This window comes from Berghia stephanieae, chromosome 1 (genome assembly GCF_034508935.2).
Source record: "Berghia stephanieae isolate SIO BIC M18660-M18661 chromosome 1, UCSD_Bste_1.3, whole genome shotgun sequence".
Lineage (NCBI taxonomy): Eukaryota > Metazoa > Mollusca > Gastropoda > Nudibranchia > Aeolidiidae > Berghia > Berghia stephanieae.
The window spans coordinates 95,680,266-95,706,615 of record NC_088360.1 but is presented as its reverse complement, the minus strand read 5'-3'; the positions used below and the strand labels follow the sequence as shown (position 1 = coordinate 95,706,615).

The 26,350-nt window shown below is 36.1% G+C and overlaps 1 protein-coding gene and 2 long non-coding RNA genes across 4 annotated transcripts; 1 reads left to right on the top strand and 2 right to left on the bottom strand.

The window, feature by feature from the left end:
• The first annotated feature begins 1,078 nt into the window (after window positions 1-1,078).
• On the top strand, window positions 1,079-7,997 carry LOC144962440 (uncharacterized). 2 transcript variants are annotated; one of them, XR_013643481.1, is made up of 4 exons: window positions 1,079-1,417; window positions 4,101-4,213; window positions 4,701-4,777; window positions 6,109-7,997. It is a non-coding gene; the product is annotated as an uncharacterized LOC144962440 (long non-coding RNA). The 2 variants fall into 2 exon arrangements; XR_013643480.1 differs by having other exon boundaries at window positions 1,079-4,213.
• A 2,769-nt stretch (window positions 7,998-10,766) lies between these two features.
• LOC144964862 (uncharacterized) lies at window positions 10,767-12,881 on the bottom strand. The gene is made up of 3 exons (XR_013643937.1): window positions 12,652-12,881; window positions 11,515-11,693; window positions 10,767-11,184 (listed from the first exon to the last, which is right to left on the bottom strand). It is a non-coding gene; the product is annotated as an uncharacterized LOC144964862 (long non-coding RNA).
• A 2,062-nt stretch (window positions 12,882-14,943) lies between these two features.
• On the bottom strand, window positions 14,944-25,987 carry LOC144962438 (ribonucleoside-diphosphate reductase small chain-like). Its single transcript, XM_078895382.1, has 8 exons — window positions 25,759-25,987; window positions 25,396-25,446; window positions 23,509-23,550; window positions 20,501-20,770; window positions 19,276-19,409; window positions 18,273-18,501; window positions 17,329-17,547; window positions 14,944-15,336 (listed from the first exon to the last, which is right to left on the bottom strand). The coding sequence occupies exons 1-8, from the start codon at window positions 25,834-25,836 to the stop codon at window positions 15,181-15,183; spliced, it is 1,179 nt and encodes a 392-aa protein (XP_078751508.1). The 5' UTR covers window positions 25,837-25,987; the 3' UTR covers window positions 14,944-15,180.
• Window positions 25,988-26,350: the final 363 nt, after the last annotated feature.

The window sequence follows — 26,350 nt, the reverse complement described above, 5'->3', positions numbered from 1 at the left end:
CAAGAAAAAGGAAGAACACGCTATCATTGTACTCATTTTGAGATTATCTGTTTCATCCTGACACAAGCACAGGTCCCCCAGTGATGATAATGAAAATTTGTTAAAAAGGAGGAAAATCTACCGGCCCGTCAGTCAAACCCAAATCTAATGCAAATATAACATAGCTATTCATAGTTATTTTATATATTATTAGTCCTAAAGCACTTCTGATCATTAGACACATACTGACCTTTTGCAAATATAAGTTAATGAAGTGTCATTTACATTTTAGAGGTCTATAATGTCGCCCACTATATCAAGTGATTATTATAAATTTTTGGCCAAAAGACCAGGAGGTATTTGTTTTTACATAACAAATCCGGTTAGTGTTTGTACTATTGCAACCTTGTGATGATGCAGCTTATAAATAAGAATCTTTAATTAATTGCAAAACATATTCCATCAACAAATCAAATTTAAATTAGCCTTAAACAATCATTTCTTAAATCGATCAGCCTAACTTATTATCTCTCTATTACCAAATATCTATAAACATAAAATGAAGATAGAAGAGAGAGAGAGAGAGAGAGAGAGAGAGACTTGATGAATTTATTTTTTAAAAATTGTTTTATAATTAGACACAAGTTGTCTTGAATACTATTAACAAATTCAGAACAGTCAAACAAAAACAAAACAAAAAAAATCAGAAAAGGAAGAAAAAAAAAAGACAGGCTTATAAAACTTATAAAATCGCCAAATGTACTATCATGCTACAACTAAAAGGTACATAAATATTTACACCCATTTGCTCCATCCCCTTCCCTTTCGATCATCTTCTCCTCATCCATGGCCACCATGTGTCCTGTGCTACTTTTGACATTTGGCGCCAGTGTGTCTAGACTAACGTCATAAATAAAGGAGTGTCACGAAAATTCATGCAACTGAGCAGATGTCAAAAAATGATAGAAGGCATATTTTTTTTTCATGAACTACCACTTAGCAGAAAATGTTTGACATGACAAAAACAATGGAACATTTATGAAAAAATCAGCGGAAGATTATCATCACTGGTCCCCATTAAATATTTAAAAATACGAAGTGGTTATTTGTACTACCACTACAAATAGCGAAAACTACCGCTTTTCACTATTTGTACTCCCAGAACTCTTATGTGTTTAAAGTTGCAAACCACCGCTCCTTTACCTATTTGTAGCTACTCCCAGCACTCTTATGCGTTTAAAGTTGCATTTGTGAGCTTTCAAGGACCAGCCGACCAGCCTCCACTTTTCGCGGTCTTTCTTTGAGAAGTGTGAAGCAAAAAAAAAAAAAAAAAAAATAATGGCCCACTCGGTAAACGAGTCATTCTCATCTTTTCTCCAATTTGAAAACATTCGAAAATGAGAATAATGTACTTTTTATTAAAAAGTCAACAAAGAAGGTAAGTAAACTGGATACGACAATTTTTTTCCTTAATTAAGTGGCAACTCATTTCTCGTCATTCTCACTCTTAACTCTATCAACTAAGAAGAGTACACCACCTCAAACATTTGTCAGTTCATATCTTTGCTTTTATGAGGTCTATTTTCATTTTGAAAAGTTCAAAGTGAACAACTAAATGACGCCGATTCAGTGGTGTATTTGGTCTATCTTCATGTGAATAAATATTTTATTATTGACTTTTCCAAAATTTGTATGTCCGTGATCTATTTTTCCTTGATTTCAGCTGTCTCAGCTCTAAAACTATACTTTTCTTTCTCAATAAATAATTCATTTTCTGTTTGCAATGTATTACAGAGATGTTGATTTACCACATGTAAAAATTTCAAAGTTGTATCTGAAGCTGTTTCTGAATTATACGTGATTATCCATTGGGATGCTGTTGGTCACATTTTTTCCTATATAGAGATTTTCCACCACATAAACGGTCATAACTTTTTAACCAATTGAGACAGAGCGATAATTTTTCACTCTAGTTAATGTTTCACTCCCCTTTATTTTTCTACGCTAAATTAATTCCCATAGCCACTATTTTGAAAAATTCTTGCAAGTGCCTAAGAGGGTTGAACTTGAACCTGAACATGCTCCTTCTTCTTCTTCTACTAATAACTACAACTAGATAGGTACTACTCCTCTCCTGAATGATCGGAACCGTTTAAGAAGCTAAATTACGGGTTCCACCGGCGCAGCTCTCTAGACTTCCAGTCCCACAGTGCCCAGTATGGGCGGGAGACCTTACCCCCGATGTTCCTCGAGCCTCGAGGTAGTTTCACTTTATAATTGTTTTAGTTTTAGCTTTTGAACTGTGGATCTTTTGTCAAACGTTTTATTTTAATTTTTCAAATTTAGTAGCACTATAAAGGCCTGCGTTAGGTATCGCTCTGCTGTACTGTAACTGTAAGAGCGTAAGAATAACATGGTAAAAGTACCGTAAAAGTATGCTGATGAAAATGATATTGACAATGAAATTATAAGAAGAAGAACAATAGAACTTATAAACAAATCAATAAAGAAGCTTTAAAAAATGAAATTTAAAAGAAGTAAGAAAAGACTGCCTCAAGAAGTGAAAAAATTGTCCCTGTTGTTGAGATGTGAAGTGGACATAATCGTGTCTGTTAAGAATTAGAAGAAATGAAAGATGCCACTTTTTATTTTAAATGTAGAAAAAAGTAAAATTACTCCGCTCAGCATTGCTGCTGGTGTGATGTCTAGTGTTAGTTAGGTGTCACTATATTAGAGTGATATCTTGTTACTTCATATTTTCATTTTAAAACCTGTAGAACAACTTGATTGATTTGTAAATTTCCTTATATGACCATTGTTTTAGTTTTCCGCACCCATTATAATTCAATTTGAAATATTGAAAGGTACTGGAGAGGAGTCTTAGCGGGGTTTTTTTTTTGTCTGTTAGTTTTAGTTATAGGTCATAGTGCAGGTCCAAGTGTTGGAAATGTACAAGGTTTTATTTTTTATTTTAAGGTTAGTTGAAGGAATACTTTCCTTAGCTCAAGGAACGTGCAGAAGACCTCCCATATATTACTACTTACTACTACTTCCCAAGTACTAGTGCTAGACGACTTCTTCCGCCACCTCACTCCTAAACGGACTGACACCACAGGCAACTGATATTATTCTCTCTCTCTCTCTCTCTCTCTCTCTCTCTCTCTCTGAGTGTGTATCTGTCTGTCTATTTCTGCCCATCTCCCCTCTTTTTACTAATTAGTTTGTAGGTGTTTGGCAAATTCTCAAGAACAGCCAAGATATATGCGGCTGTGTGGCACTCTCTTCCGGATTGGAAGGTCCTGGGGTTGAGCCTCGCCAAGGACTCACATTCTCTCACTGTACTCATGTGTATGATTTCCTATCCCCTAAGAGCGTTGTCTGTCAGAAGAAAAACATCGCCTAACGTTCTACTTGTTACGTGTTGCTGCTAGTCATGGATCCTTTGTAAAGTGCTTTGAGCATGTTTGGTGGATATTGCGGCTTATGAAAGCTCAATTCTTTTTTTAATATTTAAAAAAGATGCAGGATGAATGACGGGCATGCGCTACTTTATGATGTAGTATAAACCATTCCTAATATATGATTTTGCTAAATAGGCCTACACTCAAATTTTACGAGTGTATCTGGTGGCAAATATTAGACACTCGTTGCCACTGTGATTTTGATGAAACTTGGCTTATACACAGATACATGAATTTTCCTAATACGGCTTCAAACATGCGATCTGAACTTCAATTTATAATGAAGTAATTTTTCTCAAATGACAGCTTGATTGAATGTGACAAGATCCTTTTACTTAATACAATTCAATTTAGTGTAGTCTGTAGTTTGCCTAATACTAATATTAGAATGCACAGAATTTGAATTTTTATTGACTTTAAATATTGAAAACAACATGCCTTTGGCTTTCCATTTGTGCCATTCAGCTTTTGACCTAGTCCCTGATTTGAGTACCACGTCACAAATTTAAGTTCTTCGAGAAAACTCTCGACTTACTTTCTTATTCTTCTAACGTACTGAACTGTAACACCTTTGTCTCAGTTGGAGAAAATATTGCAATTTTTAAACTTAATATTTAGGTATTTATGTTAAGATCTTTTATATTATTCCGTGTTTTTCAGCTTCCATCATATCACCCTGAGGAAAGTTGGCTAATTTATGACTTTTGTGTCTATGAATGCAAGCAGGGCAAAAAGCAATTGACTTCAAGCAAAGGAGTTCGTCCTAACCAGAGGTAGGAGGTTGTTTTTGGACGGGGGCAGGAGGTGTTTTTTTACTTTTACATATTTAAAAAAAATGAAAATATTATATGCACAAGGTTATAATATTTCAGAATAACTCGGAAGTAAATTATCACCATCAGCTTTTCTATCTTGATTGCCAAGACAATTTTAATAAAGCAATCAAACTGATTCTGAATTTTAAAACATCCAGAGGAAGAGGCAATGTGTGCCTATCTGCAGCTCATTTACAGTCTTCAGTGGGCGGGCTGCACGATGTAATGCAGCAAGACAATAGTTCAACTATTACCAGAACAGTTTTAAAAAGTGAAAGACTTGATTTGTTCATTAATTGTATCTGATTGCGCTGGATTAGTATTATTATTGAATGTCTTATTAAGATTTATTTTCAATTGCTCTATAATCTGCATGTTGAAATCCTTCACAATTGAGTTATGCAATTTTATTATTTTGTAATAAAAAGTTTTTCTTACCATGCAGGACTCTGAAATTAATACTGGCTTCTGAGGGTGACAGGGGCTAATCACCACCATGAAAATCACCCATGTGATAAATTGGTAAGACTCATTCATTTTATACTTATTTTCCATCGATATTTTGTCCCTGCAGTTTTTCGCTGCCGAAAATTTTACACTTGACAGCAATTAATCGCAAATTCTATTTTAGTTGCAATTAGACTCAATTTTTTTTATAAATATGTATTATTTTTTCTTTTCTTGTTACTTTATATTTTCAGTACTTAATTGTCCCTCCCCCCTCCCACTATTGAGTGTAATATATAGTAATAGATTAGTTAGGTAAATGCACTGTTGACACCAGGACCAAATGTTTAAAGGACAACAGCCATTCCAACTCATATTTTATTACGATACATTCAAGGTGGCGCACTGAGATGGAGAGATGATGACCAGCTTGTGACAAAATTGACTGTTCCAGAATTTGTATTTTTTTTTATTAAAAAAAAAATTTCTTGGAAGGGTTCTGGGCAGAGAGTTCACATTTTTCTATCCCTTATATTTGGTTTCCCTTTCCATGTTGCTCCCTGTCTTTGTTATGGATTAAGATTGCTCATTTTTTTCCTGGTCCTTGCGGGGGTCTTTAGTTGGGAGGCAGACAGTCAAATACAGTACCTTTCTTCTTGAGATGATTTTTTATACTGTAAATCATCTCTCTGTTATGTACTGTTATCGTTATAGGTTTTGAATATTATTGCATTATGTAAATGTTTTAGCAGGATCCTTTGCTTGTGTCTCGGTGAGACTTTGAGGTAATGTCAAAATTGGTACATCTTTGAGGTGCTCGTGAAATCTACTGTTCCCTATTTATTGAATCAGTCACCATATCATCATCCTTTTTATAGTGTTGCAAGCGCTATTAAGTCCTGTAAGACAATATAAGCAGATCTAGGAGGTGGTATTTTTTTGGGTCTTTTTTTTTTTTTGTCTTTGTTTTTTTTTTGTTCCAGATAAGGAATTTTAAGATTTGATGGTTGTCCATAGACTTTTCAAATAAAATTTGACTTTGACTATGAGTACGATGCAGTTATAAGTGCTTGATTTCTGAGGACTAATTATAAATGGTGACCACTCTATTGCGTTTTTGTATGCCATGAAAATGTTACAAAGACAATGAAGCGACGTTTTTTGGGAATTCTGCAGTCATTCATTTAACCCTTGAATTTGATGAGCGCCTGTTGCAGTTTAGTTCATTCAAGTATTTTAGAGTGACAAACACAACTCGTGCATTATGGGTTTATATGCAGATTTTTGTCTTTAAATTGTCAATAAAAAATAAAATGCTTTTTTTTTGTTTTGTTAGCTGGCAGGTCTGAATTGAATGCTATTGCATACAATTTTGTACTTTTAATCTTTTTTCTTTTTACATTTAGCCATCCTCACTTTATCCGGAGAATCGCCTGCCCCTTGTGAATGAGACAGTGAAGGCTATGGCTAAAACAAAGGTGTCCACAACCCAACTTAGGCAATACATTCAATCAAGCCAAGGATAAAATGTATTGCCTAAAGATGTCGAAGATTTGCAGCGGAGATTGTTCAAGACTGATATTGACAGGACGGACGGTGAGACGGTACAGGAATTACTGAAAGAGATAGAGGAGGAAGGAGGTGTAACAAAGTTCAGTGTGAATGAGGATGGTGGTTTTGAGTATTTGTTTTAAGTAACGGGAAGAATGAGGCGTGATTTGAGTGTTTTTTGTGATGTGTTTGTTATGGATGCAACATACAAAGTAAATCGATATTTGTATCCACTTGTGAATGTTATGTGCATAGATGATGAGGGTCAGGGCGGGCGAAAGACTGGAAATCCATGACCAACCTGAAACTGACATTGTACCAGTATGACGTGTGACAAATACACAGGAAGGACGGTATCGAATTGTATCTTCAGTGACAAACAGGATCAATAGCTTGTTTCAAGTTATGGGAGAACATCAGTTTCTGCAAAGAATCTCCCAGTTGGAACAGTTTTTGACTCTTGTCTCTGAAGGTAAAGACTTTGACATTGTTGACATGACTGACTTGATACAGACAAATCCCCATTCTAACCCTCTTTCTGACTTTTCAGAGATACCAGACATTGTAAATGCACATACTGGCCAGAGACCACAGACATAAATACACACTCTGCCCTGACAGAGACCACAGAAGTTATGGACACACAGACTGACCAGACAGAGACCACAGACGTTATGGACACACAAACTGACCAGACAGAGAGACCACAGACGTTATGGACACACAGACTGACCAGACAGGGACTCCAGATAACAGAGACATGCGACCATAAAGATGCCCTTGACACGACAGAGACAGTTAGACTGCGAAATTTTTCAAATGTGACTCTACACAGGAAATTTCATACAGAATTCCCTTAATACCTTTACTCATTGTCCATTTGTAAAATTTATTTTCATGTAATAAACCACCAAAAAAGTAAATTTTTAACGTGGGTGGGGGCTGTGACGTTACTGTAGAATGAGCTTAAGTCTCAATGGGATATTAGCTTTAGGCAACCACGAGTTGGTATTTTTCAAACCTGTTGCTATGCTATCTTGTGATGACGTCTCTCAGTCGCCAAACGTCACTAGCTATCCTTCACATAATGCAGGGTTGATTGTGTGAAGTACGTTTGGGGCCGGAAGATAGCAAGGCATAGTGCAGGCTACTGTATTGTGTCAGTCCGTGAACGGGTGACCAATTCATAGTACAGAGAAGGCAAATCTGTTACTATATGTCCCAATAAAAATATAACACAGAGAAGGCCGAAACTGTGTTATACAGGCCGGTACAGAATAAAACAAATATAACACAGGAGACCAAACACTGTGTTGTAGAATATCAAAATTTCAAAAGCTGGTCGGTCAATGACGAAATAAAAAGGGACATTATAAGTCGTAATATCACATCTCAATAAAAGAGTGTGATAGTAAAAAGGTGCCAGTTAACAATTGAGTCGGTCAAGTCTCTATCCAGATTCAAAAGGATAGTGCAAAGTCCTGTATGTAAAACAAATTTGAGAAGCATGGTTGTTCTCAATACTTGTTGGGTCGTGATCGGTATAGAGTGAAGTAGTGTTCATGCTACACATCTTCACGAAAAATCAGAGCAATGCTGTGTCAAGATTACAGAGGAGCAAGAGGACAAGATTTGTTTGTGTGTCTTTATATGTTACGGAATAGGTACATTTTCGTTGTCAAAACTTTCATTTTTATTTTGACATTTTCTTGATCTTTTAAAATAAAATTATAATTTAATTTAATCAACAGACTTGTTTAATAATTTAAAGATATACTTTTGTGGGGACCTTTTGTAAAATCATTAGCCGATTGTAGTTGTAAATTTCTTTATATTCTAATGTCATAAAATCAGTGACACCACTGAATCCCTACCAGCGCTTTTTACTCCACTGATTTACCCCTACCACCAGCGCTTTTACTCGAGTCCCTACCACCAGTGCTATTACTCACCAGTCCCTACCACCAGCGCTTTATACTCATGAGTCATAGAGCTTTTACTCACGAGTCCCTACCACCAGTGCTATTACTCACGAGTCCTACCACCAGCGCTTTTACTCACTGAGTCATAGAGCTTTTACTCACTGAGTCCCTACCACCAGCGCTTTTACTCACCGAGTCCCTACCACCAGTGCTTACGAGTCTAGGCTTTTACTCACGAGTCCCTACCACGCCTTAACTCACGAGTCCCTACCACCAGCGCTTTTACTCACCGAGTCCCTACACCAGCGCTATACTCACGAGTCCTCACCAGCGCTTTTACCACGAGTCCTACCACCAGCGCTTTTACTCACCGAGTCCCTACCACCAGCGCTTTTACTCGAGTCATAGAGCTTTTACTCACCGAGTCCCTACCACCAGCGCTTTTAATCACCGAGTCCCTACCACCAGCGCTTTTACTCGAGTCATAGAGCTTTTACTCACCGAGTCCCTACCACCAGCGCTTTTACTCATTGAGTCATAGAGCTTTTACTCACCGAGTCCCTACCACCAGTGCTTTTACTCATTGAGTCATAGAGCTTTTACTCACCGAGTCCCTACCACCAGCGCTTTTACTCATTGAGTCATAGAGCTTTTACTCACCGAGTCCCTACCACCAGCGCTTTTACTCATTGAGTCATAGAGCTTTTACTCACCGAGTCCCTACCACCAGTGCTATTACCGAGTTATTGAGCTTTTACTCACTGAGTCCCTACCACCAGTGCTTTTACTCACCGAGTCCCTACAACCAGCGCTATAACTCACCGAGTCCCTACCACCAGCGCTTTTACTCACTGACACTGTCCCTACCACCAGTGCTTTACCGAGTCATAGAGCTTTTACTCACTGAGTCCCTACCACCAGCACTTCTACTCACTGAGTCATAGAGCTTTTACTCACTGAGTCCCTACGACCAGCGCTATTACTCACTGAGTCCCTACGACCAGCGCTATTACTCACTGAGCCCCTACCACCAGCGCTTTTACTCACCGAGTCCCTACCACCAGCGCTATTACAGTCATAGAGCTTTTACTCACTGAGCACCTACGACCAGCGTTATTACTCACCGAGTCCCTACCACCAGCGCTATTACTCAGCGAGTCATAGAGCTTTTACTCATCGAGTCCCTACGACCAGCGCTATTACTCACTGAGTCCCTACCACCAGCGCTATTACTCACTGAGTCCCTACCACCAGCGCTAATACTATTAGCTACCAAATCCCTACCACCAGGGGGGACAATATAAGCTCAAATTAGACCCCAAATATTCTTACAGTGATGCAGGAAAAAACAACGAACAGATCTCTTTCAAATTTACACAAAATGTTTCTTACAACAAGATGGATAGGTTTAGCAATAGTCTTGAAAATAAATTTTTCAGAATTTTTTTTCGATTTCTTAGTGAAAATTTGGTGTGACATGACAGGAAAAAAAATTGATTTAAAAATTCATAAAACTGCTAAATTTTTGTTTAGCCCAAAACCCAACCATCATGATGCAAAACACATCATAAGAAAAATTCTGACCAATTTTGAAGACAATCTGATGGGAAACAATCCAGATGTGAATGTTAGAAAATAGAGAATGACGCGCAATGAAATTTTGAGAAAATGAAAAATTTGTCTTTAATTTGAGAATAAAGCTAATTATGCAGACAAAGGCCAACATTCATCAAGTATAACCAATATGGAACAAGAAAACAGTAATATTTTATAAATTGATCAAATTCTGAAAAAAATTATAAACAATTCGCTAACCCATACCTCTAAGAAAAAAAATTGCGAAATAATTTAATATCTGCTGTTATTCACCAAAAAATTACTTTAGTGGTCAAATATGCTTTATAGTTCTAAAATTCTTTAACTATATCTCATGAAGTAATAATGTAATGTATAATTTGATGCTAAACACCAAAAATAACTGAATTAAAAAAAAAAACTTTTTTAAGGGGCAACATAAGCTAAAATTAGAGGTAAAACCCTAAAATTTCTAACATAGATGCACCAAAAGCTAGCATATAAATTTCTTTCAAATTCAAACACAATGTTTCTTTCATAAATAGCTATATCATGAGAACTCTTGGAATAATTTTTTTAGAATTTTTATTTGATTTCAACTGAAAATTTAGCGCGGATCGACAGGAACAAATGAATTTTAAAATTTATAAAATTGCTAAATTTTAATTTACCCCCAAACACTTACATCATGATGTAAAACACATCATAGAAAAGATTCTGAATAAATTTGAAGATAATTTATTTAAAGGAAAATGACTAAGGTAGGATTGCTAGAAAGAAATCAGACAAATGACATAAAAACAGACATTTGAGAAAGCGCAAGCTTTTTCTATAATTTGACATAAAGTTAAAAGGCTGATTTTGCAGACAACTAAAGAAATGATCTATCAAACTTTCAAAATATGACCGTAATAGGACAAGAAAACGAAATTTTGTAGATTGATCTAAGTCTAAAAAAAAATTATAATCGGTTCACTACCCATACCCCTTAGATAAAAAAAATGCTGTAAATTGATTTTTTTACGCCCAGAGATAAAATAATTTTGTGGTCAAATATGATGTCATACCTTATGAATTCATCATTATAATCACAAAACCTAATTTTTTACTGTATACAATAGGTTATACAGATGATTTCTAGATATATTAAATGATTTTTCAAAATATAATATGGCACGCTGTCCTCATTTTTCATTTTTTTATTCTACTTGAGAGACAAGTCGTATAAAATTAGATATCTAGTCAAGTTGAACTGCAAAATCAATTCTATTCTAGACAATAAAACAGTTAAATAGTGCACTAGCTCTGAATAAAAGAAATTTGCTTTCCCAAACCCTTGGAATAAAAATCTCTTTCGCCTCAATACAGAAAAAGTCAACACTACTTGTTTGCCACCACTTTTTTTGTAGTTCCACAAAGAGGGTTGATCCTGCTCTGGATGGAAAAATTGAAATAAAAAAGAGACACATTTCATTAGCAATTTTTGGAAATGGCATTATTGTCATAAAATGCATTTGTCAAAGACATAGCAATTTTTAAAAAATGATCATTATTCACACCAACACACTTGAAATTTCATTGGTTTTACATCCATAGAACAAAACTCTTGGCAACAAACTATAGTCTGTCGTTAAGTTAATACATTCAGTAGTAATTCAATTCAAATGATGCTTTGCCATTTTCATTTAGAAAAATGAGCATTTATTTTATTGATCACCAATAAAAAATGTAAAGGCGCTATGGAGATTTGAAAACATTACTAACCATTGTCAAAAAGTGCATGCAGACACTCTGGTCTGCTGGCCTAGATGATGGTTTGCTGATTGATGAGTTTTGCCACAGGCAAAGGTTTGCCTCAACACACTTGCCAGAATAGCCCTTGAGCCAGCATCTTTATGGATTGTCAGGACACCAGTAACGTCAACAGTGTTCTTTCATGTTAGCTGTCGATGAAAACAAAAAATTAAATTAAATTCACTACAGCGAAATAGGCACATACATGCCAATGCTAAAGTTTATGACAGCAACGCTTCGCATGTTGAACGGGACATAACGTCTGTTAGGCGATATTACAATTTCTTCGGACAGAGACAACGCAGTTAACGGCCAAGTACACATTTTACAACTGAGTCCGGTGAGAGAAAGTGAGCAAAGTGCCTTTTCCAAGGGCTCAACTATGCGCCGAGCGAGGCTCGAGCCCAGGACCTTCCGGTCCAAAAGCGAGTGTCATACCACTACGACATAGCCGTACGTAATTTTTAAAAATATGATAAAAATAATCACACTAATATAATTATCTCACATTGTCATCATCATAGGCATTTCAAAACTACTAATAATACTACCACTACAGATATCTTATCATTATAAAATATTACTCTCTCTCTCTCTCTCTCTCTCTCTCCATGAACATAACATACAAAACCCAATTTTCCGATATAAAAAAACAGCCCCCCCCCCCCCCCAAAAAAAAAAGTTTTGAAAAAGTATGGACGATGCATGCTGTGTCGGCCATAATAAAGATAATAACAATAACTGAATGAAAAGAATTTTTTTTAAGGACCCTGAGCCTGGAATGTCCTGAGTACTCGAAACCTCTTGATCTTGATAAAATTAGCAACCTTTTGACTGGGGATCGAACATTGAAACACCTGGTTATAATCGCCTGACATGGAAGGCTGATTTAAATTATTTGGGGGGGGGGGGGGGGGGGATTAGTATTTTAATTTTTTAAAAGCCCTGTTATTGTTATTTTTCACAAAATAAAGTAATAAAGTTGAGTAATTCGCGGTAGCGACAAATGTGTCGTCAGCTGATGCACAATCAACAAACACACAACCCCAAAGCATGTTTAGTTATAAAAATAAGAAATGAATTAAAATGTGCATTTCGTATGCTTACCTTGTAAACTGAGTATTCTGTGACTTGAAAAGAGTGAAGAATTACCGAAGTCCGTCAAAATCAACTTGTAATAATAGAATGTGATTGTGATGAGATGAAGTGTTCACTTTTTGACTTCCAGATAATTCATTGTATATTGCAGTTCTATCCGTATAAAATGTTATATTTTTAGTAAGAGTACAAATAAGCTCTGGCGTTATTTGCAGTGGTAGTACAAATAAGCGTAGCCTTAAAAATATATAATTTTTTTTTGGCAAAATCTCGAAAAGTTGAAAAAAAATTTGCAAATTTGCGCGATTTTTGTGCCATTTTTTGCGGCCGCAAGCGATGCAAAAAACTGCCATGACAGCCTGACACAAGCATAGGATCCTAGGAGAGTTACACAAGATACTTTTGTTTCCTTTAAAAAACAACCATGCCAGAGGGGAAAAAATATCTCCCAAAACTAATAATAGTAATAGACAGTGGAATATGCCGAAAGTCAACATACTTAAAGTTAGTCAACTTCTGATTAAAATCAACACTTTTAGTTGATCCCAAATTTTCTGTCCATCCCATTGATGACGGATGAATCAACCTTGCTTAAAATTTAAAAGGTTCAGCAGGATTCCTCTGCACATCTGACTTTCCCTCTCTCAGCCAAGGACTCCTGCAAGTAATCTCAATCCACGACAAGGGCAGAATGCAACTAGGAAAAGGAAAACAGGGATATTTACAAGGCAGCAAAAGTGACCTTGCCATCTCCGATGGAGGGCCATAAAGACTAAAACCCCAAATCTCTGCTTGGATGTTAGATCTGGCAGAAAGTACTTTGCGACTGGCACCAAATTATAACAAGCAGCTGCTACTGCCCAGCTCTAACTACAGAAATGCCAATAATGGCTCTGGGACTACAGGAGTGGATACAAAAATACAAGAAAAACAAAACAAAACCTGGTAATAATAATAAAGAAGAGGGGTTTGATGACGAGACGGCACGTAATGTCATTTTTGTTTGCTTTTAAAAACATTTTAAGGTGCTTGCAAAGTTACACATTTAGCTGTCATCTGCATTTTTTGTCAAATAGGGACCTAAAATTTTGCCGAGGAGAACTAAGCGTTTCAGTAAAAAAATATATATAAAAGACAATTTATTACATTTAAGGAGGCTACATTGATTAATTTACACAATAGCGTAAAAAGTTTCGCACTTTTTTTCGTTTTGTTTTGGCTTGTTTTCCCCAAAATTTGCGGATCGCCCTGATATTTGCCTCCGCAAGAAATGCGGATGACAGATTTAGGTAATTTTGGCGCCAGTAAAAAGGAAGAAAATGGGATAATCAAAAAAGTTCAATTAAAAGCACATGAGAAAAAGTAAGACAAAGAGGAAGGCTTCAAATTGGGAACATGAGATTCCAAGTGTACTTAGATTGAGATCACCTAAAAGTCTCATCCAAGCACAGGTCCCCACTTAGATGTTTACACAAACCAATATGTATATTTGAAACAAAAAAGTAACAGTACATAAAAGATGACCTATAAGGAAAAAAAATGTTTCCAAAAACTATACATTTGACTTAAATTATGGTTTTACGACGCTTGCAACATATTTCGCCAGTAAAAAGGAAGAAAATGGGATAGTAAAAAAGTTCTAGAATTACAATTAAAGCACCCAAGAAAAATGTTAGACAACTGATTCAAATGGAGATCAGGTACAGATTCCAAGAGCGTAGAGTGTACTTAGTTTGAGATCTAATATCATCCTGACAAAAGTACAGGTCCCCATTAAGATTAACACATGTTTACAAATCAATGTATGTAAAGCAAACATAATAGAGAGGTGATTTACAAGACAAAAAATATCATCTTAAACTCACTGTACATTTGACTGTTGCCCTCTCAGCCAGGACCAAGACAAAACCAAGTAATCTCATTTCAAGACAAAGATAGAAAGCATATATAGGGGGATTGAAGACAATAAGATACATTTGACTGCTTCACTCCTAGTCAACGACTGCGGTTAAGGCTAAGACAAAACCAAGTAATTGCATTCCGAGACAAAGACAGAAAGCAACTCGGAAAACAATGAGTGATCGGAGACGGCGAGTGACCCCATGCCCACTATGGGAGGTCAAAGACCTCACCAAGGTATTGCTTTTTTCAAACAGAGTACCATATATTATCCAGAAATTAATCACATGACAAAAAAACACAGAAAGGACAGAATATTTTTTCATTAAAAGAAAAAAGGAATTTAGTCCCTTGAACTACCTGTATAAAAAAAGTGAAAAATAAAAACCATACCAAGTCCAATTTGTGTATACAAAGATGTGACATTTATTTCTGTAAATAAATTAACAAATATCAAGTTTTAAAAATCATTGCATTGCTAAAATGAAATGGATTGTTAAAATCATATGGGGAAGAGTTTATATTAAAACTTGCTATTCACCGTTAAAATACATATTTACAACATGATAAAACTTGGAAGAAAAAGGTATACATCTAAAACAAAAGATTGACTACACTGGAGATCAAATTGCTGCTGATTTAGAAGTCTTCATCCAAACTGAATTCGTGGCCGTTCTGGGATTGGTTCATAACTCCCATCTTCTGGTATTCACCAACTCTCTTCTCAAAGAAATTGGTCTTGCCCTCCAGTGAGATGTGCTCCATGAAATCAAATGGGTTCTCTGACAGATAAATCTGATGGAAGAAGAAAAAAAAGACAAAAAACAATGAACCGAATTCATGACACATGAATAATATGATTACAAAGTCATCCTTCCAGCAATCCTTCACTGTATGGAATCAAATTTCAGATGAAACCCCTGTCCTCCCTGCAGCAATCTGTTCAAGGTTAATGGAGATTAACTGGTATCAGGCAATGCCCTGACCAAACAGGGCAATCATGGCATTTAGTTTACCCTAAATTAGCAGGAAGAATATCAGAGCCTCCTCCGTTGTACTAAATTGATTTAGGGAAGAGACTTCGTATTTGTCCATGTTGATGTTTGCGATGGTATAATCATGTGGTGAGCTCACATGGGGTCAGAGCACACCAGAGACTTGATCAAAGGAGTCTCCCAACATCAGCGGGGAAGCAAAATGACCACCAAGGGTCATTACAATGGACAGACGGTACCTAGGATTTTCAAAATGGATGGCGGCCATTAGACGAAGCCTCGTCATATTTTGCATTCGCAATTATCTGATTTAATTCAATAAACTTTAAAAAATCTCATGACTTTTTTACGACCATCGATGCAAATTTACGACCAAGCAGTCAAATTTATGACTTTACGACCTTGCTGCCAGGCAACTTTACCTCCTCTAAATGCTATCCTAATTCACATGTCATATTTCACATCTTTATTGCGGATTTCACATGGGTTCTTGTTGGGCATAATTCATGAACTACATATCTTTGGAAAACACTGCACACTTCTGCTTAATCGCGACACCTTGATTGGAGAGAAATATCTAAAAAGTACACAAAAACTTGATTCGTTACAATGGGAAACAGTATACGCATCAGCGGTGAACTAATATCTCAGGATCTAATGGACTCCATTCAGCCACAGAAAATACAACGCCTGGATAATGCAGATGAGGATGAGTCATCAGAGTGTGACACACGATCCCTGACAAACACTGAAAAACTTGAAATGCTGGACAAACTACTTTATCCAATAAGAATGCTTGACAGATGATCCACCAACATTGGAGACAAGGGTTCATAAACAGCTTGTACAGAATAGAAAGCAACATTACTTACAAACAATAATGTCATTTTGCTGTCGATAAAACATGCAAATTAACAGAAGAAAAATAAAATAAAAATAACTTCTGAGGCAACTTCTTGAACATGCAGAAAAAAAGAGAGGAAGGTCCTACATAAATGGCACATGAAAACCGGTGCTTAAATGCTTTATATTAGCTTCGCTTAATCGACACACTAACCAGGCCTACCAACCCTTCACATTCCAGAGACAAAAAATAGGAAATTCACCTTTTAACCCCCCCCCCCCCCGCTCTTTTTTTATTCTTACCATTATCATCATTTTTTAAAATTGGAATGTTAGAGACAATGGTGGAATAGTACAAAAAGGAAGAGTAAAAATAGGAATGATTCCACCAAAAGTGGAAAGGTTGACAGGTATGCACTAACCCGAACCCCCGGGGATGTGCCATTAATAGGAGTCGAATGTATATGACCAGATCTTGGAATAAAATTGTAAATTTGGAAAAGTAAACAACCACAGAGACGCAGAATTGACTACTAAGGCAGCAACTGTTAAATCCAAGCCGGGATGCCCTCCAACAACACTGCATAACAAACTAACTACAAATTCAGTCTTGAACGTGGGAAAATGACAGTATAAAGCCAATAAGTAAAAAGGGACAAATGAGAATAAAGTAGACGAAACTACGTCCATTTGATTTGATATTGATTTGGCAGCTCAACATAAGAGCATTTCCTTTTGGCCATATATCAATTTCTATCTACAAAAGTGAATTACTCAGCAACCTTTCTAAACTAACGACTTGTGATAGTAAAAAATACCCAAAACGAACATGTTAGAAAACTTCATTGGGATTCGCAAGCAAGATATGCATACTCTAACACCTGGTAACACTTTAAAACGCAAATGAAAAACTAGTACAATGTGTATCACCATCATTAATCTGCCTTACCTTTTCACAAGTTAATTCAAGCAACAGACGATCAGCAACAAACTCAATATAACTTTTCATCAGGTCACAATTCATGCCAATGAGATTACATGGCAGTGCTTCTGTCAAGAATTTCTGCTCAATTCTGACTGCATCCATGATGATTTCTTTGACACGATCCTGGGATGGCTTGTGTAGAAGATGTCTGAACATCAAGCAGGCAAAATCACAATGGAGGCCCTGGAATAGGATTGAACTCATTGTCATGGATATCAAAAACCAAAAAAACAATAATAAAAAAATAAAATAAAATTCAATTCATTCTCCATATATATTATGCTCTCACAGTTTACCTATCTTTCCCCATCCCCCTAACTTATCTGTATCCCGTTAGCGCTATTATAAATAATTATTATTAGAATCATTTATCTAAACTGAGATCAGTGGTGCTGTCAAGGGTTTGACAATTGGAAATCCTTACATCACCGCTCATACGGAAAAGCAGGCTTTGCAGTTAGTTTTGCTCCTATATATTCACAGATCTTACACATCTGACCCACAGTCTAACTTGAATTAATTACAAATTTACTATTATCCTTATGTTAAATTATGTGTTAACGTGCTGTTGTGTGATGCTATTCTGTTGATTTATGTGAAAGTAGTTTTGCTTTAACAGGAATTAATACTGATCTCATGAACCTGATCTATCCCATATATAACATTCCACATATACCACCACTGGTACTACCTATTTTCTCTAAAACTTAAAACTCTAAAATAATAATAATATAAAATGTCCTAAATATCAAGTTTAAAAAAAGTTACGGTTCTGAACAAAAAAACAAACAAACCCCATCGCCCTTTTGCCAAATAGTAAAAATGTAATATAAAATAGAACTAATAAGGAAAAACATTCACGTGCATGTAATTAGATTTTAAAAAGGTGTGAAAAATAAATTATGTACCTCATCTCGACTGATAAGCTCATTGCTGAAAGTAAGACCTGGCATTACTCCTCGCTTCTTCAACCAAAAGATGGCAGCAAATGAACCGGAGAAGAAAATGCCCTCCACGGCAGCAAAAGCGACGACTCTTTCGCTGTAAGGAGAATTTTCATCTCCAATCCACTTCAAAGCCCAGTCTGCTTTCTCCTTTACACAGGGCATTGTCTCAATTGCGTTGAAAAGATATGATCTGCAACAAACAGCCATACAATGTAATAAATAACAGAAAATTCAAGGAGAGATAACCAACACCCATCCAATTTTAATGTAATAAACAAATAACAGTAATATTAAGAACCATTGAAATGAAAAATGCAATTAATTCTATCTTTCAGACAATTGACAGTTGTAAGGGCAATAATCAGAATGCGGTGGTATATAGCAATAAGGAATGATAAATAATTTTGTTGTTGCTTGGCATCGTTAGCAACTGACATATCTATCATGGGTGTGAACTAAGCAGCAGCCATTATAACTTTGAAATTTTTGTCTTGTAAAACTGCGCTAACCTAAAAGAAGAAGAAAAAAATTCTAACACTCAGACCAAATTGCTATGAAAAAACATGTTTCTTCCATTCCATTAAGCCCGTAATTGTCACCCAATTTCCGGAACAATTACGGACGATCTGTAAAAGGAAACAAGTATGCTAAGAAAAAATTTACCAAAAAGGCGGTATTGTGATGGAAGTTTGTGGCCACAGTCAACCTCAGTATTTGGCTGTGGCTACTTTATCCCCACCACTATTTACATGTTTCCTAGACAAATTATATGCACAGAGGGAGAGGATTAACTAGGGTTGAGTGAGTTAATAAACTAGAAGATTCCAGGCGCCAACCCTTGCATTACCATCAAGGACCTGTGATAAAGCCTGTCCTCTGCTTCTTTTTCAATCAATTTTTCTCTAAGTAAGTAGGAATATAGGACTTGAAAGAAAAAAATAAAGAGCAGGTTTGTATTACTTACCTCTGATCTTTGTCTTTAATGTAAGTGTCTATCAACAGACTGTACATCTCACTATGTATATTCTCCATAGCAATCTGGAACCCATAAAAACACCTTGCCTCTGTGACTTGAACTTCTTTGCTGAACCTCTCGACCTGTGTGAGCATACCAATAAAAAGTTCCATAAGCCTTATTAGGTCATATCAGCGCCAGTAAAAAGGAAGAAAATCAGATACGTAGTAAAAATATTCTAGATGTACAATTTAAAAGGACTTGAGGAAAAAGTAAGACAAAGGGGAATGGTGCAAATAGGGAACAGATGTAGATTCCAAGTACACACTATCAGTGTACTTTGAGATTACCTAAAAGTCTCACCCAGAGACCAGCACAAGATCCCACTAAGAGGAACACACTCAAATGCTTACAAATCATGTCAAAAGAAAAACACCCAGTACATAATGAGATGATATACAAGGAAAAGAAATATCTCCCAAAACTATGACTAAACATTTGACTGTTTCCCCTCCCAGCCAAGGTCGGGACAAAACTACCTCCCTGCCCACTATGGGAGAAGTCTTAGACTACTGAAAGCCAAAACTAAAGTAAACATAAAAATAGTCATTAAGCAAACCTGTCACAGACAATAAAAAGTTTCACCGTAATCTCAAAAATAGAATTGAGGAAGAACAAAATCTCTATCAGTCCAAAATACATGATTTTGATCCATTATTGTCTGATAAATCAAAACAAGTACATATTAGAACAGATGCAGCCCAGTTTTCATCTCATTTCCATTTCTAAGAAATACAACTTTGCTGCACCACCTTCAAAATGTTTTGAGGGAATTGAGAAAAATAACGAAAGAAAATTTTGCCATTTGTAGCCATTCATCAAACATGCATCGAGCGATAAAGGAAAGATAAATAAAACACAGCATTGCTCGGCTTTAGCATAGCCAGACCTTCAGATAATATTCTAAGAAAAAATAATCAAAAAAATCGATGATGTGGATCAAAATGTGATTGAGAGGGTAAGAGGTTCTCAAGAACCATAAGACAAACATGATGTATACTGATCACCAATTATGATAATCCAGGTCATGCGTATGTCTTAATGACAATAAAAATGTATTCTGGTATTCATCAAGAGAACATTAAAAGTGATGCAATCAACTGTTTTCAGTGAAACCAATGTAACAATTTGCTCCCTTGGTGAAAACAGACTTGTATGAAAAACACAAACTTACTAAATTTTCGTTGACAATACCATCACTGGCTGCAAAGAAAGCCAAGACGTGTGAGATGAAGTGTTGCTCTTCTGACTTTAACACCTCCCAATGACCCAAATCTTTTGACAAATCAACTTCTTCCACAGTCCAAAAAGATGCTTCAGCCTTCTTGTACATCTGCCATATATCATGGTACTGAATTGGGAAGATCACAAACCGACTAGGGTTATCTTTCAGCAATGGTTCCTCTGCTTCCAATTTTTTATGTGATGAAATTTTAGAAACTGGCTGAAAATGGAGGCAAAAATTTAAACAGAAAGTTAAAAAAATAGCACTGCACCTTACCATCCAGAGAAAGATGCCAATGGAGGACATTTACATAAATACAATTCAATTTCAAAACCTAACTAATCTTTTTAGAATAATACCTAATGTAAAAAAGGCCAATCATCAACCCAACCCCCCTTTTTCATGGCAAATAAAACTTTAAAGCCAAATGTCAAGTAAATTGTACCAAAGGGAGCGTTCACATATTACGTCATCAAAAATTTGCCCTTTTTAGACCCCCCCCCCCTCCCCCAAGTCATCACTTGTCATCATTGACCTGACCCCCCCCCCCAACAGATGACGACGTCATCTAATTTAATAAAAACTAAAAGATAAATTTAATTTCACAATATTTATTATTCGTTTTTCAAACCATAAACATTGATTATCAACGTTTGATAAAACACATTCAGACACTTTATTAATTTCAGAAACTGTTGATAATTTATGTTTTACGATACAATGGGGACATAAAATTTAAATTTGCAAAGATAAAATCTAACAAACATTATTTAAATTAGGCTACTTGGTGCAGGTGCTATTAAAAAAAATTCAGAAAGTGTAATTTAAAATAGTATAGGAGGCAAATTATTTTATAGTATATTATTAGTTCTTTTAGTGGAATGAATTTCTGTTTCAATTTCCAAACATAAAATTAATTGATTCAAAAATGTTTCTGCCTTGGACCTCTGGCAATGTACTATAAATAGTATCATCAATTTCATCTTCATCGTCATCATTTTCTCCCATTTGCTGTTCATGTATGCCGCATTTTCGTGAATGGTCTTTCATTGCTGTGATCGAGGAGTGATACAATGAACATTTAGGGCAAGTTCGCCTTTTGAGAAGTGATACCCCTTTCCCATTTTGTTTCTTGAGAGATGGGCAATACTCATCATAGCAATTTATCTTTAGCTGTTTTGAAAGGAACAAACTTTGAAATAGGCTTAATTTGCCTATGTTTTGATGACATCTTGGGTCTGACCCCCCCCCCCTCCCCCATGTCAACATTTGGTAGACCCCCCCTCCCCCCTAGCTGATGACGTAATATGTGAACGCTCCCAAAATGTAAAGATGACGATCATGTGTCAGTGAGTGACGATCTGTCAGTAATGTCACTATCATGCATGCAGTAAAAATATAGTGATGACACTAGTGATGGAATCACAAGATTTCACTGGTGAGAAATACCAAATACATCCACCACTTACATTACAAATAGTGAATAGCTTTTAGTATTATATATCCAAAGAAAGAAATTGACCCAGTACAACTCTCAACAAAATAAAGATCCTTATTGTGGATGCAAAATTTATAAAACTATTTCAAGGTGAGCGACTATATCATTTGTAGCGTAAATGGCAAAAGCATTTTGAATTTCTCCCCATCACCAGAATTTGGCAGAGGTTGCACATAACCTGCAATCAATAGCTCTAGACTAGAATGTCACTCTGGTTAAATTGGAGTATAACTATAACTATTAGAGAACCACACCCAAAAAATAAAACTGACATCAAGCCCAGTTTACTAGAGTAAAAAATAAAAATACAATGGAACCTCAGATCAGCAGGGACTGCCTAAAACCACTGTTGTAACTGAATTTCAATGGAAATAACCCAAATGACATAACACTATTTCTCTTTCACACACACTTTCAAACTGACCGCCGTGTTTGTGTGTACTGTCTGCCTGCAATTAGGCCTATGTTATACTGAAAATGATGCAATGGAGAAAGTAACCTATACACAAACAGAGATATTCATGAACTTGGACTAAGCTCTCTGCTGGTTCACCAGTGTCATGCGGGCTAATAATAATGCATCATATTTGAAGATACTGAGTGGGTTTCTGCACCCCTGGTATAACCGATCAGATAAAGGGATTATTTATTATTGCAATTCCCTTCTCATTGGCTGTCAAAGTAGATTAATTCATCAACTAAAAAAAATTCAAAATAAAGCGGCTGGACTTTAAAAATGAACGAAAAATAGAGATCATATAACACCAGTTCTCCAGGAATTGCACTGGCTTCCTGTGAAGTATAGGATAGAATTTAAAATAGTGTGCTATGCTTTTAGATGTCTGGATGGATTGGCGCTTGAATATTTGCAGGAACTGATTAAAAAATATGAACCCACTCGAAATTTAAGATCATCTCAGTCCCAACTTCTAAAAGTTACCACCTCAAAATCCACTTTCGGTGAAAAAGCCTTTTCATTCATAGCTCCACGCCTATGGAATGCACTTAGTCCTCGGACAAAGTCCTGTGAAAATTTATCATCTTTCAGGAAATTCGCAGACTGAGTTGTTCCGCGAGGCTTATTTTTTCATAAAATAGATGCTTTGATTTTGTTTTTTGTATGCATGCTTATTATGTATCATGTAGTGTCGTGATTTTTAATTTTGTTTTTAAACATTTTATTTTTATTATGTAAAGCGCCGCAGAGCACGATTAACGTGGATGTTTAGGCGCTATATAAATTCATTATTTACTATAAAGGCTCTTGAAAATCACGTTATATAGCCGGTAAAGGAACCCCCCGGCCTCAATATAACAGGGCCCCTATATCCTGACCTGCTAAACACCGGTTCCACTGTACAAATGAATATTTTGCCAAGCATCCCTAGCTCTATTAAGAGTGATTGTACATGGGAATGGATTTGGTTCAAAACACATATAAAAAGAACCCGGAACTTACCTCTTTGTTGAGGATGTGAGGTGAATCAGAATGCGTGATGTTCTGTAGAATAAGGTAAAAAGAAAAATATATGGATACAAAATTATACACAGGGCTCCCCCCACTGCTGCAGTTAAAAAGGCAAAAATTATGACATGGTGGTTGGGTTTCAGTAATGGTGGTGGTGAAAGTGATGGCGGTGGTTATGGTATTGATGTTGACTTGGAACAAATTCCAGGTGCAGGAATGTATTTATTATTGTGTTTCAATGTGTTCCAGTTTGCTGTTGTTTGGCTATTAAGTTGTTGTGAATTGTTCTCATGCTGGGTAACCTCAGGTGTCATGGTAAGTTCCACCCACTGTTGTGCGTCGTTTCTTCCCGTGAGTTTGTGACGTCACAAGGGGTATAAAAACGGGGTTGCCGTCATTTTACAAGCTCTTTTTACTACGAAACGGATAATGGACATTTGATTGAAATTCAAGTGATGACTGTTTCTTCTACCGGACGAACATACCCACTTTGGTGGAGATACATGCCTCGTGCATATTATTTATTTATTCTTTTTCTCATCGTGAATGAGATGTAAAAATCTATTCACGACACAGGGCAGAACTTCCATAGTTTCACAGCACCTTTATATTATTAACTTTGTTAGTGATTAGTGTGGTAATTTCAAGTCACAATTGCTCCCAATTCGACCTGATAAAGGTCTACTGTAAAGTAAAGACACCTGTGAGTAACCCAACCTTCTCAACCCATGCTATGTGCAGGCAGTCTGATTCCAGCCTATAGAAGGTGCCAATTAGTCCATTGAAAAAATGAAGCTCTAGCTTGGGTTAAAATTTGAATACAATTTCACACAATCACTATTGCATTATTTTAACAGTATCTGTATGGCTCTGTATCATTAAAAAGAGCAGAGATCAAGCTTTCTTTTGGTGTGATTGAAAACCATGAAGGAACATTTTGTAATTTTAATTTTGGCCACCAGAAACCAAACCTCTTTTCTCCATGCTAAAGCCCTGTTTCAATCAGTACCTAGTCAGCTTCGAGAGACTGTCCAGTGGCGGAATTCCCAGTTACAGATTTAGATATTAAAAATCACTATAACTCGGAGTTTATCCTAGATCTAAAATTAAGGTATCACATTAAATGGCTTTTAAATTTAAAGGCCTATCTGAATCTGTCTATGTAAAAAATCAATTTTCATTCTTGAAAAAAAAATCAAACTTTACCTACTCTATGTAGCAAGAGTATCATCACTGTGATCTCTTGGAAGAGGACTGTTCAAGAAACAAATTTATTCAGAATTGAAGGAAAGTTTATTTCAAATTAAAAATGTTTCACTGACACCTAGTGAAAAATCTGCAAACCAAAACAATATGACCAAGTGAACAGTCAGTAACATTGCAGCAAAATCCCATCACAATCAAGATTTGAAGATGATTGACGACGGTGACTTTGCTATAACGAGGAAAACGTCTGGAAATTTACATAATACGATAAAATATCAAACAGTATAGGCTTCCACCGAATATCTATTTTGGGAATACTGAAAGTGGACAAATTCTACAAAATCCAAACTTTCTCCAATCCCAGTGAGATGCTGTTAGGGAGCCAGCAGAGTGCCCAGTAATCACTGTCTAAAATTTTCTACAGAAAAATATAAATAACACGGCACAGTTTGTTGTAGAGACAGAAACATAAATATCAAATCAAGAGTTATTTCAAAGTCCCACCTATATTATCTGATTAAAAATGCAAAGCCATCTGAATTAGAAAATTCACCAGCCCCCTGTCCACCTTTCAAAGAGATCAAATCAGGACAACTGGCCTGCCACACCCACTTTATTTTACCGCCAAGAACTGAAAATAAACTATTTGCAAGAGATCTTTCTCAATCTTACCTGTATTTGGCTTGTTCCAAGGGGCTTTCTCGATGTTTTCTCTCTAGGATTCTGAAAATATTGAATAAAAAAAAAATAATAAAGACAGGAAATCAAGAAAGGTGAGTTGGAAGTTGAAAGTTCCAACAATCAGAATTGCCGCCGGCAACTAGTTAACTAGAGTGCGAAACGGGTCTCACACGTAAAATGTTGCATGGAAATAATACGGTAACTTAAATCTTTTCTTTTTCTTCTGAACTAACAGACACACAAAGATATGAATATGAAGTGCTTGTATTTCTCTTGAAAATTACAAATTATATCCCATCTAGACTACCTATAATATAGGCAATATAGGGTCAACTTAGGTCAGATTTTTCTTACCTCATTTTCGTCAGCTATCTTTGAATTTCTGAGCAATACGCTCAATTCAGCTTCTCGCGATTGCATGGTTGAAGACATTGTGTATATAGTTTGAGTTTAAAATAAATACTTGGATTAAAAATTAAGTGTGAAAATTGGACTGTTCGATAAAAATTTCAACAGATTGTGTGATCTGTCCTGAGTCAAATGGCAAAGTGAAAGACCTGAATGTTTTCACCAAAAAGTACGCGAAAATTGATTCAGAATACCCGCGTTAACTGTTACAACGATTTTCATTGGACACGAATACTAAGGGTCTATATTTCATTGGTTGAAATTGGACTCACCCAAGGTCAAAGGTAAAGGTGGGCGCGTCTGCTTGTGTTTACATAATTTGGAAAAGCGTCATATTCTGAAAACAAAAACACAAAGAAAAATCGGGCCTAAAAATAATAAAAACTGCTAAATTGCATCCCTGTAATTTCATAACATTTTCATGAAAAAATGTAATGCATCGAGACTTTTCTACATGAAAAATCATGACCAAATCCTAAAAATTACAAACGAGATGTTAAACGAGAACACCTAGCAACGAAGGTGTACCAATACATAT

Coding starts and splice junctions, on each gene's coding strand:
- LOC144962438 (XM_078895382.1), bottom strand. CDS start 25,836: ATGTCTTCAACCATGCAATCGCGAGAAGCTGAATTGAGCGTATTGCTC. Junction 20,771..23,508: donor CTCACATCCTCAACAAAGAG/GTAAGTTCCGGG, acceptor CTCCATTTTCAG/CCAGTTTCTAAAATTTCATC. Junction 17,548..18,272: donor AGCTTATCAGTCGAGATGAG/GTACATAATTTA, acceptor ATCCTATTCCAG/GGCCTCCATTGTGATTTTGC.